At 49.9% G+C, this 13,508-nt stretch overlaps 1 protein-coding gene across 1 annotated transcript in view; it reads right to left on the reverse strand.

The window, feature by feature from the left end:
• Positions 1-242: 242 nt before the first annotated feature.
• The window catches only part of TMEM145 (transmembrane protein 145), a 39,012-nt gene continuing 25,746 nt past the window's right edge, over positions 243-13,508 (reverse strand). Inside the window, exons 7-15 of the mRNA XM_082231159.1 lie at positions 12,859-12,930; positions 11,963-12,031; positions 11,051-11,131; positions 10,654-10,732; positions 7,582-7,675; positions 5,879-6,051; positions 5,066-5,186; positions 3,709-3,909; positions 243-1,345 (exon numbers count right to left, since the gene is read on the reverse strand). Coding sequence (XP_082087285.1) covers positions 1,124-1,345; positions 3,709-3,909; positions 5,066-5,186; positions 5,879-6,051; positions 7,582-7,675; positions 10,654-10,732; positions 11,051-11,131; positions 11,963-12,031; positions 12,859-12,930 — 1,112 coding nt within the window. The 3' untranslated portion in view covers positions 243-1,123. The remainder of the gene's footprint in view (positions 1,346-3,708; positions 3,910-5,065; positions 5,187-5,878; positions 6,052-7,581; positions 7,676-10,653; positions 10,733-11,050; positions 11,132-11,962; positions 12,032-12,858; positions 12,931-13,508) is intronic.

Below are 13,508 nucleotides of genomic sequence, written 5' to 3' on the forward strand. Positions count from 1 at the left end.
CAATCCTTTCAAAGAGCTCGAGTTCCTAGGGTTCTCTTCTTCGGAAGCTGTGTCACTTTAAAAAAAAATATGTTTGGGACTGGCAGTACTGCAGATGTGTCCTGAGAGAGCAAAGAGTTTAATGTGACCATCAGCCTTTTTGTATACACGGCGATGGTTAAAGTCTTCCATGCCCAGTTTCCTCTTCCTCCTTTCGTGGCCACCTGTTTCCCCCAAAAGAGCCACATGCCTTCACAGTGAGATAAAAACACAAGAATCCTCTTTATTTTTGCAAAAAAAGCCCACTCTGGTGGATTTAAGAAATTCACCGTCATCAGGGAGCAGAGCCCACAGCACCGTCACGGGGAAGGGGAGGAGGGCAAATACCGCCACCCGGGGGCGGGGTGTCAAGGAAACGGGGAAAAGGGAATGCCTGCTACCACTGTACTGTAGCAGGGAAAGGGTAGCATCGGAAGGGAGCAATAATACAGGAGAACATTGTTACAAGGCCAGCCTGAGCCGGGATGTCTGCAGTCCCTCCCATCTGCATCCAGGCAGGAGAGTCGTTCAACCACAATGGCGGCTGTGAGAAGGCTATGGTGACCTCCCTTTGGGGTCAAACTGTCTACAGGGGAGAAGGCAGCCAAAGATTGGCCTGTCCGTCTGAGAGAAATAGGGGTGGAAGAAAATCACGCGCTGGTCACGTTAATCCAGTTCCTGGCTTCCCCCAGTGGTAGGCAGCGTACAACCATAGCTTGGGGAAGGACAGGGATGTATCGTACAGATAGATGTCTTTTAGGCAATTAATTAGGCGAGGAGGGGAGTCACGCCCCCTCTGTTGTACCGAGACGGGGGGGGCAGGAAGATGGGGGGAGTGGGGGGAACCCCAATTCTACCCCATGCCAAGCATCTAGTGTCCCCGTACTCTCACTAAACTCTGGCATTCCAGGGAAACAGGATAAAATAGCCCTCTGCTATGGTAGGACACAAATTGGAATAGAAGATGGCAGAAGATGGAGCGTGGAGGAGGGGGCCCAGAGGAGAAACCGGGGTTGGGGGTTGAGGCAGGGCCCCCCCCACCCAGAAAAATGTTGAGAAAGGAAGCGGAGGAAGCCACAAAGGATCAGGACAGTCAAGGAGAAGCCTAGACGGGCCGGGCACCCGTCGTGTGCATGCTAAAATACTCAGTGTAGCCATTGTGCTGGTGGAGTTGGGGTGCATGGAGCTGATAGGGGGGCGGTTGGCTCTCGCCCCCCAGGGACGGTTTCAACAGCACAGGGGCACCGCTGAGCTCCGAGGTGGTGACCACGCAGCTGGGGGTCAGGTTACGGTCGGCGGATGATGTCTCCTCCACCTGTTTGCGGGGCTGGATGGGAAAAGGCAGAAGAAGAGCCATGTGAGAGCGGACATGGGCGGACAACAGAAATAAAGGACCCCGAACAAACCAGAAGCAACTGAATCACGAGGGCAAGGAGGGATTCACGGTTTACAAGACTTAGCGCAGGCACATGCAAAGTGACTGGCAAACAAGTTGATTCTGATTTCTCAGTTTTCTCATCTGAAGTTCACCTCTCATCATTTCCACATCAGTTTGTGCATGCATATATATGTGTGTGTGTGTGTGTGTGTGTGTGTGTGTGTACTCCTGAAAATTTATCCGCATATTAGTTTGAATTTCTTCCAATATACTAATTTTTGGCAAAACAATTCCCCCTAATATAATGTCTTCTTGTATTTCCCCTCCTAAATACAGTCATACCTCTTGTTACGTTCGGTTCAGGTTACATCTTTTCAGGTTGCGTCCCACAGTGATCCAGAAGTACCGGAAAGGGTTACTTCCAGGTTTTGCCGCTCGCGCATGCACAGACGCGCAAAATGACATCATGCACAGAAGCGGTGAATCGCGACCCACGCACGCGTGGGTTGCCTTTTCAGGTTGCGAACGGGGCTCCGGAATGGATCCCGTTCACAACCAGAGGTACCACTGTAGGTGCATTTTTATGTATGCATTACAGTAGTACGCATTTTTAGATATGCTACTTGGCTGGAGAACAGCACTGCAGAATTAGGAGATGTGTGGATTTTGAAGAATGGCTGCATTTATGTTTGTGTACTGTGGCCTGAGAGTGAGAATTTGATAAATTTGCCTTTACGTGCAAAAACAATCCAATTCCTCTCCCTTCCTTAACTGTACAGCAACTCACAAATGCACCCAAGCCACATAAGGCAGCCCACGGTGAGATTTAGAAACCTCCTGTTTTTTCACCACTTCTCTGGTACAGCAAATAAAAGGGGGGGGGAGAATCAGGATGGGCAAGTTCTTGGCCAGCCACAATGCACAGCTGGGGAGCTACGCTCAGCATGGCGGTTCATGAGTAGCACAGACCTAGCCTCGTGCAAGAGGAAGGGAGTAAACCTGATCTGCCTGCTTGGTAGCAACCCACAAATCTGTCAGCTGGAAGCCTTTCTAAACCAGGTGCATGGAGGAAGTACGGAGGCCAGGTAGTTTAAGGCTGTGAAGTAGGGTGGGCGGGATTTTAGGACCATCATCTGATGGGAAATTTGGGGGCTGTAACTGGGGGCAAAATGCTTTGAAGCAGAGGCAACAGGGAGGCTGCTCCATCAGGTGGCAAGCTTGGGATTTCTTGTGCAGTGAGACAGGCTTCTTTGCCCAAGGCCTGGTGCCCCAGCTGGGCAGGGGCCTGTAGAGAAGAAAACAGCAGGAGAACCTTCCTGGAGCCCCTCACCAGATGGGGGGTTGTGGGGATTCAAAGAGGAGGGGGAAATCCATGCACTTTCCCTGGGCTCCTTGGAGGAAAATGTTACGGAAAAGCAGCAATGCGGGAGCGAGCTGCAGGTGGCTGGAAAGCAAAACAGGATGTGAATGTTTGGGACTGTACCGGGGAAACAAAGGGGCAGTCTATTCACTGTACTGAGCAGCGGATGTTAGCTCAGAGTGTCATCTGACCTGTACTGGAAGTACAGGGGTGGATTTTATCTCTCTACTGTTGGAGTCTGATGAGTGCAGACGCGTTTCTCTGTACTGCTGCAAGGACAGAAATAAAGACATGTAAATACATTTCTGTCTGTCTCTTTCCCCTCCCTGGGGGGAGGCAGGGAGGAGAGAAGAGTGGTGTGTTCTTCTCATGTTTGAGGAGGATCGCCGATAGTGACCTAGCCTGTATCCTGCCGGGAGTCGCAGACGGGGAGGTCAACAAGGATCTCAAGCCGAGTGCCTGGAGAGTGGCCAGTTTCCTCTGATAAGGCTTAAAAATCCAACAGAAAAAAGCAGTGTGGGATATAAGAGCAATGTGCAGAGCCCAGGGAAGCAAAACCTGCACTTCCCAAAGGAGTGGGTGGGTTTCTAGGAAGACTGAGTGACCTCTGCCTCCAGAATCCAGCTGCCATGCAGAGGAGCATAGCTGTCAACTTTCAGATATGGAATTAAGGGATCGGCAGCCTCGGAAATAAGGGATCAGCAGCCTCACCTGTCCCGGGGACAGTCTATGGGATATCTAACAATCCGGGATAGCAGCGGGAAGCAGCAGGAAACGGCGCTGGAATAAGGGAATTTCCCGCAAAAAAAAGAAGGGAAGGTTGACAGCTATGTCACAGGGGAGATGCTTCCTCTTCCAGTGATTCCATGGAGGACATTAGCAGAAGCGCTGGAAGGGAAAACCGGGGAGACCCAGGGAAGGTTAGGAAGCGGGGACCCTCCTTAGCACTCACGTTGCTTGAGCTGCTCCCGGTACTCTGTGGGATGGAAAAGAGTTCCGTGAAGTTGGGCACCGAGTCACTGATGAACGTCACGTTGCCGTAGACGTGGTGCGGGAACTTGGCCCCCGACGCCACCTCCTCCACAATCCCGATCTGCGATGTCCGGACGTGGTACGGGAAGTTCTTATTGGCTGCCGAGGGCCGGGTCATGATCTGAGAAAGCAATGAGAGTGGAGGACCAAGGCCTGGGTGGACCCGCGAACTCAACTGCCTGCATTTCCTCCAGGCCCTTAATGTCCAACCAGTAGATTGTGATCTACCGGTAGATCCCCAGCTGATCCTGGTAGATAGTGGGACCCTTATCGATCATGGAATTAAATAAGGTTTACCGAAAGTTAACAAATAAAAACTGAAGAACTCTGGGCAATCCACCCACCCCATGGACACTCCTCTTCCCTCCAATGACAATGGGTTGATCACTTCCAGTTTTTTTATACTGGGAGTAGATCACAGTCTCATAGGAGTTGGACATGCCTGCTCTAGGCAAAACACGTCTGCTTCCTCTCTTAATTTCTCTAGCATTGCTCCCTTTTTTAAAAAAAGAGAGAGAAGCAAACTTCTAATCCTCACACTTGTAGATACATTATGAGTAGCTGAGAGGTAGAGTTCAGCAGGGATACTCAGCTCCATCTCCACCCACACTTAATGTAGGAGGACACCTCCAAAAAACTGGTCCATGAAAGAGGCTCCATCAAGAATTGACCCCTAAATGGAAGCATTCTATAACAGAAGGCAGAATTGACTGCTGATGGTATCAGAGCAGGGATGGGGAACCCGTGGGCACGCTCCAGAGGTTGTTAGACTCCAGCTCCCATCATCCCTGGCGGTTGGCCATATTGGCTGGGACTGATGGGAGTTGTAGTCCAAAAGGTATGGAGGGCACCAGCCTGACAAAGGCTGTACTAGTAGATATCGTGAGTGCATGTTATGCAAGGGAGCTACAACTGGTTTCTGAACCTAAAACAAACACCAAAAATAGAACCCATCAATGCACGCCAAGAGGCCTGCAAGTGTGATCTTTCCTTGCACCCAACCACGGAGAAAAATGTATGAGGGTGGGTCCCTGTATTTTTCCATCTGCAGGCAGCAAATCAGCTTGCAGGGGGTGGCTTCAATTGCAAAAAAGGGCTCACAGAACAGGATCAGATTCAAAGGTCATCCCTATCCCACCCCCAGATTGCATTTCAGTATATCAAAGTAAGAAGTCAGGAGACCCGGTCAATGGTGTCTTAATGCACTGTTTGGCCCCAAGACTTCAGTGGCTGCCAGGATAATGGGGGAATCCTCTAGGCTGCTGGCAGTTTCTTACCAGAAATACGGCATGGGCATAAAGGTGGATGCCCAGCTGGATCCCATTGACTATCTTCTCCCGTGCCCACTTGGGAATGCCAAAGTTGGCAATAAGCGCAGTGACTGGGACAGCAAAGAACCTGCGAGAGACAAAGAGGGCTGCTCAGGACATGCTCCCCACACATTTTCTCCCCACTGCCTCCAACAATACTCTGTTTAACTGTAGCTTCTGCAGAGCTTTTCTTACCCCTTGGAAAAGCAGCCTCTGTTGTGCCAGACATTTGCATTGTGCCCAGCATACCCCCTTGTCTTCCTTTGTCAAATCTCACCTATCTAGCATGGCGGCCCACTCATTGGATGAGGGGCAAACATCTGTCCTGACTTTGGCCAGCTGAGAGTGAGGGAACATTCGGGGTTATCAGTTACATTCCCTTAGACCGGGGTGGGGAACTTCAAACCCAGGGGTTGAATCTGGCCCTCAAGACCTCTTTATGTGGCCCTCTGAACTCTTCCCTGGCCACACCCCTCACCGTCCCTGCCCTGAGTGTCTTTGCCTGGCTAGAATGTTCCCATGAACTCCAAGAATGCCTCTTGTTTGTCTGGGCACAAGATAAGGGATGGGTGTTGTGAGTGTATTTAGCAACCAGCCAAATGCAGGAATGTAAAATTTCCATCCATTGCTCCTCCCTCTTTTGCCTCTGACCCCACCCACCAATAGCAGGTGGCCCTTGGAACGTTGTCCAAAAGGGGAAGTGGCCCTTGGGTTTAAATGGAGGTCCGTCCACCCCCAAGTTAGATTCCTTCCTCCTTAATGTCCTCTACATCCACTCACCAGAGGGTATAAGCGGCAAAAAATGGCACATAGAAGGGCTGTTTCTCTGGGAACTGCTTGAGAGTGATCAGGATGGCGTAGCAGAACCAGATGTAAGCCACAAACTGCAAGGCGATCAGGCCGTATCCAGCCGGCGACTCGTAAGTGTACAGCACCTGTGCTTGATCAAAGAACTGGGGCCGAAAAGGAAGGAAGCGGTTGAGTGGTTGGGAGATGCGATTGCTAGAGCTGCACAAGCCGCAACAAAATTCACAGCTGGGGACGTGAACCACACGCCTCTAAGCACACGGAGGCTTGCAACGCCCTCTTCTCTAGGCCTGGGCGAGAGATCAATACATCATCCAAAACCGGTTTGAAGTCCGTATTGTGATATCGGTTTTGTAATTTTTGACCTGCCAATATAGTGATATAGTCATACCTCATGTTACGTTTGCTTCATGTTACGTTTTTTCAGGTTGCGTCCCGCGGCGACCCAGAAGTACCGGAAAGGGTTACTTCCGGGTTTCACTGCATGTGCAATAGCGCTAAATCGCGCTTTGCGGATGCGCACAAGTGCCAAATCACACCTGCGCAGATACGGCGCTTCAGGTTGCGGGCTTTTCATGTTGCGAATGGGCCTCTGGAATGGATCCTGTTCTCAACCAGAGGTACCACTGTATTGCTAATCTATCTCTCTCTCTCTCTCTCTCTCTGTGTGTGTGTGTATGTCCACAATGCAAAAATCACGATGCAGGAAAAACCATGAAGCCAGCCATTGCCTCTAACGTAGCTCCACCCTCATTTCAGACATTGTCATATATCGGTATATCATGATGTTTAGCTGGGGATAGATCTTGATGTTGAAAACCAGATATCGCCGAGCCCTACTCTTCTCGTCATTCTCATCACACCTGCAACCTATTTTGGGAAGGTGTTTGGATGTGGACACCTCTGACGATATTGTAATAGGAGGGATGTATTCAACTAATTCCCAGAGGTCCCTGTGGAGAGGGATTGACTGTTAAACCACTCTGGGAACTATAGCTCCATGAGGGGAATTGGGGCAGCACGTTTAACAAACTACAGCACCCAGGATCCTTTGGGGGAAGAAGCCATGACTGTTTAAAGTGGCATCATAGCGCTTTAAATACATGGTGTAGATGTGGCCTAGATTAGCGAGGTTCTCAAATAGATAAGAAGAAGAGTTTGGATTTGATATCCCGCTTTATCACTACCCTAAGGAGCCTCAAAGCAGCTAACATTCTCCCCCCCCCCCCAACAAACGCTCTGTGAGGTGAGTGGGGCTGAGAGACTTCAGAGAAGTGTGACTAGCCCAAGGTCACCCAGCAGCTGCATGTGGAGGAGCTGAGACACGAACCCGGTTCACCAGATTACGAGTCTACCGCTCTTAACCACTACACCACACTAGCTCTCATATAACGTTTTACAAGGACAGAATAATTGCCACACACAGGAAGAACAAAGGTATAGTCTGAGTGCCTCACTTGTAGTTCTGTAAATCATTTAATGCGTCAACATGAATGGAAGTTATTAATATTGCACTTGAGACTTCAGAGAAGTGTGACTAGCCCAAGGTCACCCAGCAGCTGCAGGTGGAGGAGCGGAGAAACGAACCCGGTTCACCAGATTACGAGTCCACCACTCTTAACCACTACACCACACTGGCTCCATCCAAGCTGCTACAGGAGTAAACAGACACTCACCTCAGCCTCGTAGATGAAGAGCACGACATGAGTGATAGTGTAGAGCGTCATGTACACAGAAAGCTTGATAGAGCCGGTGTGGCTGATCCGACCCCTGCAAAACAGGGAGCCATGAGCCAGGATTTGGGGGAAGAAGGAATGACTGCCCCACACCCCAAATCTCCCAATACCCTTTATCCATCTGGTACGCAGGCTGAGACCCTACCTGCCCATGGACAGTCTCACCAGAGTGGTGCATGCTCTAGTTATCTCCCACTTGGACTACTGCAACGTGCTCTATGTGGGGCTACCTTTGAAGGTGATGCAGAAACTACAACTAATCCAGAATGTGGCAGCTAGACTGGTGACTGGGAGCAACCACCGAGATCATATAACACCGATCTTGAAAGACCTACATTGGCTCCCAGTATGTTTCCGAGCACAATTCAAAGTGTTGGTCTGACCTTTAAAGCCCTAAACGGCCTCGGCCCAGTATACCTGAAGGAGTGTCTCCACCCCCGTCGTTCAGCCCAGACACTGAGGTCCAGCACTGAGGGCCTTCTGGCGGTTCCCTCATTGCGAGAAGCGAAGTTATAGGGAACCAGGCAGAGGGCCTTCTCGGTAATGGCACCCACCCTGTGGAACGCCCTCCCATCAGATGTTAAAGAAATAAACAACTATCTGACGTTTAGAAGACACCTGAAGGCAGCCCTCTTTAGGGAAGTGTTTAATGACTGATGTTATAATGTACTTTTAAACTTTTGTTAGAAGCCGCCCAGAGTGGCTGGGGAAACCCAGTCAGATGGATGGGGTATAAATAATAAGTTGTTGTTATAAATAATAAGTTGTTGTTGTTGTTGTTAATCTCCCCTGTAAATGTTATCCGCACTAAATGTACTCTTCTCATTCCTAAAGTTTCAACTGCAAATCTTTTGACTGCTCAGTTTTCAAACATTCCTCTTTCTTCCCCCAGTCAACAAACCCATGTCACTTATAAGCCAAGTGCAATGCCAATGATTCTCCGACCAGCATCACAATTTGTCCAGATGCTAATTTGTGTCACAGGCCTGGACTGTTTTAGGCCTGCCTGTTCTGCCCTCTCTGCACCTCAAAATACCCATTGGGCTCTAAATGGGCAAGGCACATCGAAATAGTTTGCTTCTCTTCCTCTGTGTCCCATTGCAACCTCTATTGCCTTCCCTTTGAACATCACATCACGACGTGGGCACAAATAGAAGCATTCCCCATTTCTGACCTTATCGGGGACAAGGCACCCTTGGACTAGAGAGACTCAATAAAGTATGAGACAAGATACATGTGCTTTGTGCACTGCTGCTAACATGGTGTGTGGATCACTTCCCTGACCCGCAGCAGGAGCACTTTGAACGCAGAGCGTACAGGAGGTGTGTACACAGAATGTAGCTTGTCATTTCAAGGGCTTTACCAGTAGGGGGCATGTGTAAGCCTGCAGAAATCTAGCGGCTGTCTCTTTGGTGCAGTCTATTTAATTTTGTTTTTAATGTTTTGGGGCACTTGCAGACAAGCTGTTTAACTGAGCTTTCATCCTGATTTGTTTGCAGAGAGATTAGATGACACCAGCTATTTAATGTACATTTAAAGCACCCTGATACCACTTTTAACAGCCATGCTCCCTCCAAAGAATTCTGGGAGCTGTAGTTTGCTAAGGGTGCTGAGGATTTCTGGGAGACCCTCCGTCCCCCTTGCAAGGCTACAATTCTCAGAGAGATTTAACCATCAATCCCTCTTCTCAGGGAACTCTGGGACCTGTAGCTCTGGGAAGAGAACAGGAGTCTCCTAACAACGCCCAGCACCCTTAACCAACTACAGGTCCCAGAATTCTTAGCTTAAAGTGGTATTATGACACCTTAACTGTATGAAATGAATGGGACCTCTGGTTTGCTTGCTGGGAGGTTAGGCAATGTTGTGTCAGAGCAGTGGCGTAGCGTGGGTTGTCAGCACCCGGGGCAAGGCAAGTAATTTGCGCCCCCTAACCTGTGGATTTGTGCCCCCTAACCCTAACCCCCAGATGTTGCGCCCGGTGCGGCCGGCCCCCCCTGCACCCCCCACGCTATGCCACTGGTCAGAGAAGTGTTATCTCTGTGCGCTTTTCCATCAGCTGCCACCAGTAGTTTGGGGAAGTGGGTTTGTAACGCAAGACCTCCTAATCCACTATAACTTTGCAACCAGAGTTTGTCTTCCTGTCTGTCTGTCTGTCTGTCTGTCTGTCTGTCTGTCTGTCGGTTGATTGGTTGAATTTATATACCACCCTATACCCGGAGGTTTCAAACCCGGAGTTTGCCAATGTGTGATTGAACTGCATCTGAATTTGGGATCCAAGAACGAATAGGAACTGGGATAGCTCAGTTGGCAGAGCACAAGACTCTTGCTCTTGGAGTCATGGGTTCGAGTCCCATGTGTGGCGAAAGATACCTGCATTGGACCTTCATGGTTTTCTAATTCTACAATTCTATGACTAGAAGCATCTTGCCTGCAGGATGCTTCTCCACACCAAACGACCCTCTCACAAAGTTGCTTTTCATTTTTTGGAAGACATGGCACTGAGTCTCAGTTATCCATGTTTCCAAGTGAAGCAACTCACCCATCAATCACAGCCTTTATGGATCCCCACACCCTCCCACCAATTATTCACCACTAGGCAATACAGCCCCATCCCACCCTGACTCATTGGAAGGTCTGTCCCCCTTTAGTCATGCTCAGGGACGCGGACTTATAAAAAATATTGGGGGGGGGGCCGGGAAAGCTCATGAATAATAAATAAGCTCATGAATATGCAAATAAAGTGGCGCCGCCTCCTCGTGAGCGAATAGGGGAGAGCGTGCTGCGCCTATTAATCAGCTCCGAAGGAAATTGGGTGGAGCTTTTGCTCGGGAGGGAGGGCAGGAGGCATGCAGCCCGACCCTGTGCATTTTGGGCTGGGGGAGGGGCGGCGATGGCGCTCTGCTGGAGGGGCGCCAGAGATTATTGGGGGGGCGGAGCCCCCCAAACGAATTTTTGAGGGGGCTCGGGCCCCCTCAAGCCCCATGGAGTCAGCGCCTATGGTCATGCTGGTACCTGGTGACAGTGAATCCTTTCCCCAGCAGGATAAGCATCAGGAGGAAGATCAGGAAACTGACGGAGAAAAGGAGCTTGGCTAGAGGAAGGGAGGAAGGAGAAAGAGAGAAAAGGAGAAATGGAGTTAAGCCCAGGCCATTAACAGGGTTCTTCTGGAATATGAGAATCAAAACAGTCCAAATGGCCCAGGATTTTTATATGGCCTTTAAATAATGGATCAGCGAGGAAGGGGCAAGGGATACACACTAGGATACATACTAGAAAGAACGATACGGAATGGCCAACAACATTCATTGCTTCCCTTCTGAAAAGCTGCAGGACTGTAATTGATAAGCAGCGTCCAAGACGGCAACTTTTATGTGGCCCTGCTCACTCCGGATTCCCCCTTCGTACCTACCCAAGATCTTGAGGCTGCCATTTCCAATGCCGTCGCTCGCATATTGGCCCCAGTATATGCAGAAGAACATCAGGCTGAGCACTGAAGAGAAGAAAAAGGGAGGGAGGGGAATGAAGCAGGTGGCAAGTGTTGTGCAATTGCAAAGGCAGAAGGAGGATGGAGGGGTCGGTTGCCCATGCAGGGTCTCTTTCCTGATCCCTGGCAACTGTTCTTTGTCCTCTGACTGTAAAGGTAAAGGGACCCCTGACCATTAGGTCCAGTTGCGGACAACTCTGGGGTTGCGGCGCTCATCTCGTTTTATTGGCTGAGGGAGCCGGCGTACAGCTTCCGGATCATGTGTCCAGCATAACTAAGCCACTTATAGCAAACCAGAGCAGCACACGGAAAGGCAGTTTACCTTCCCGCCAGAGTGGTACCTATTTATCTACTTGTACTTTGACATGCTTTGAACTGCTAGGTTGGCAGGAGCAGGGACCAAGCAACAGGAGCTCACCCTGTAGCGGGGATTCGAACCGCCGACCTTCTGATCTGCAAGTCCCAGGCTCTGTGGTTTAAACCACAGTGCCACCTGCGTCCCCTCCAACTGTATCAGCCATCTAATCCCAATCCCCATCTTTTGGCCCCTCCTTCCATCCCTTCCGACACCCCTTTTCCCTGCCAAAAGCATTTCAGTTAACTCTGAACCTGAATGCACAACCCTAAGCCTTTGGGGGCAGGAGACAGTACACAGTTTAATTGGAACGCACCCTACGTATATTAAACCAGCTTTGGAACTACACAATAAAGGGTGGGCTATAATAAATGCCAAATCAATAAGCAAGTGAAAACAGAAACAAAGCCCAGCCACTGGTGTCAGCAACTTGGCAGGGTTGCTTTCCTCCCCAGAATCTGCCCTCGCTGCCCATGACTCACCCTCCACCCCAGCCGCCGTCATGAACATCTTGTAAGTGGTGTGGAGAAGTTGCCGTCCCTTCAAAAGATCTAGGAGGGAACGAAGAGACAGAGAGGGTCACGGAGACAGAGAGACACAGAGAGCAGGGGGCCATTGGCAAAAGTATCGTTGGCTTTTCTCTGCCCACCGGAACACAGCAACGAGGCCTCTCTCCCTCACTCCAAGACACACTGGAGATTGGGTTTCTCTTAGAAATTCTTCTTCCGGAGCCAGGGGTAGATACTATTGGGAACCTGCCATGGCCCATATTCCTGCGAAGGCCCGCCGTCCCATCATTCTCTGGAGACACCTGACCCTGCAGCTCCCCCTCCTCGCTGTCAAGCCTTTCCGTTACAACACCGATTGGAGGAGCTACTCCCCACTGTCTCTCTACAGAGCGATGCCCCGTTTGCCTGGGCACTGTAAAGATAAAGGTAAAGGGACCCCTGATCATTAGGTCCAGTCGTGGCCGACTCTGGGGTTGCGGCGCTCATCTCGGTTTATTGGCCGAGGGAGCCAGTGTACAGCTTCCAGGTCATGTGGCCAGCATGACTAAGCCGCTTCTGACGAACCAGAGCTGCCCACAGAAACACAGTTTCCCTTCCCGCCAGAGTGGTACCTATTTATCTACTTGCACTTTGACGTGCTTTCAAACTGCTAAGTTGGCAGGAGCAGGGACTGAGCAACGGGAACCCACCCTGTCACAGGGATTCGAACCGCCGACCTTCTGATCGGCAAGTCCTAGGCTCTGTGGTTTAACCCACAGCGCCACCCACATCCTGCCTGGGCACTGGGGACCCCCAAAATAAGTCACACTGCATGAGAAACAGGAAGCGTTGACCCAACTGCATCCGGACTGGGACTCTTTGGTACTCACAGCCAAAGTAGCAGGAGATGATGAGGATTAGGATGAAGATAAGCAGGAAAGTTATGTCTGTCTCCAGGATGCCTGAGAAGAAAGGAGACAGCAGATTCAGCAGCGGACCTGGGAATTGCCTTATTTTTTAATAATAATTTTTATTAATTACAATCCAATAATAGCTTCATTACAACAATACCAAATTATAATACAATTACTAATACCAATCATTCAAATACCAAATTATATAATTTAGGTGCCCCCCTCCTGTGTGCTACATTTGATGGTTTGATGATTTTCTTTATTTCTTGCGTTCCAAAATCTTATTCATTTCAATTGCATTCCGGTCAAAACAATAATCCCGTATACAACAACTGCAATATTAATAGCTTCCATTCGTGTTGACGCATTAAATGATTTACAGAACTACAAGTAAGGCACTCAGACTATACCCTTGTTCTTCCTGTGTGTGGCAATTATTCTGTCCTTGTAAAACGTTATATCTATCTTTTCCCGGTTGCTGCCGTTCTCCATCATGCCTTGGGTGGAGCTGACATCCTATTGTAGTTTCATAAATTTCTCCACCACTCTGTCCCTGGCTTTGTTGTTTTGCAACTCAGTGGCGTAGCATGGGGGGTGCAGGGGGGGCCAGCCGCACCAGGCGCAAC

This window comes from Podarcis vaucheri (genome assembly GCF_965113315.1).
Source record: "Podarcis vaucheri genome assembly, chromosome: 7".
In the NCBI taxonomy this organism is placed as follows: domain Eukaryota; kingdom Metazoa; phylum Chordata; class Lepidosauria; order Squamata; family Lacertidae; genus Podarcis; species Podarcis vaucheri.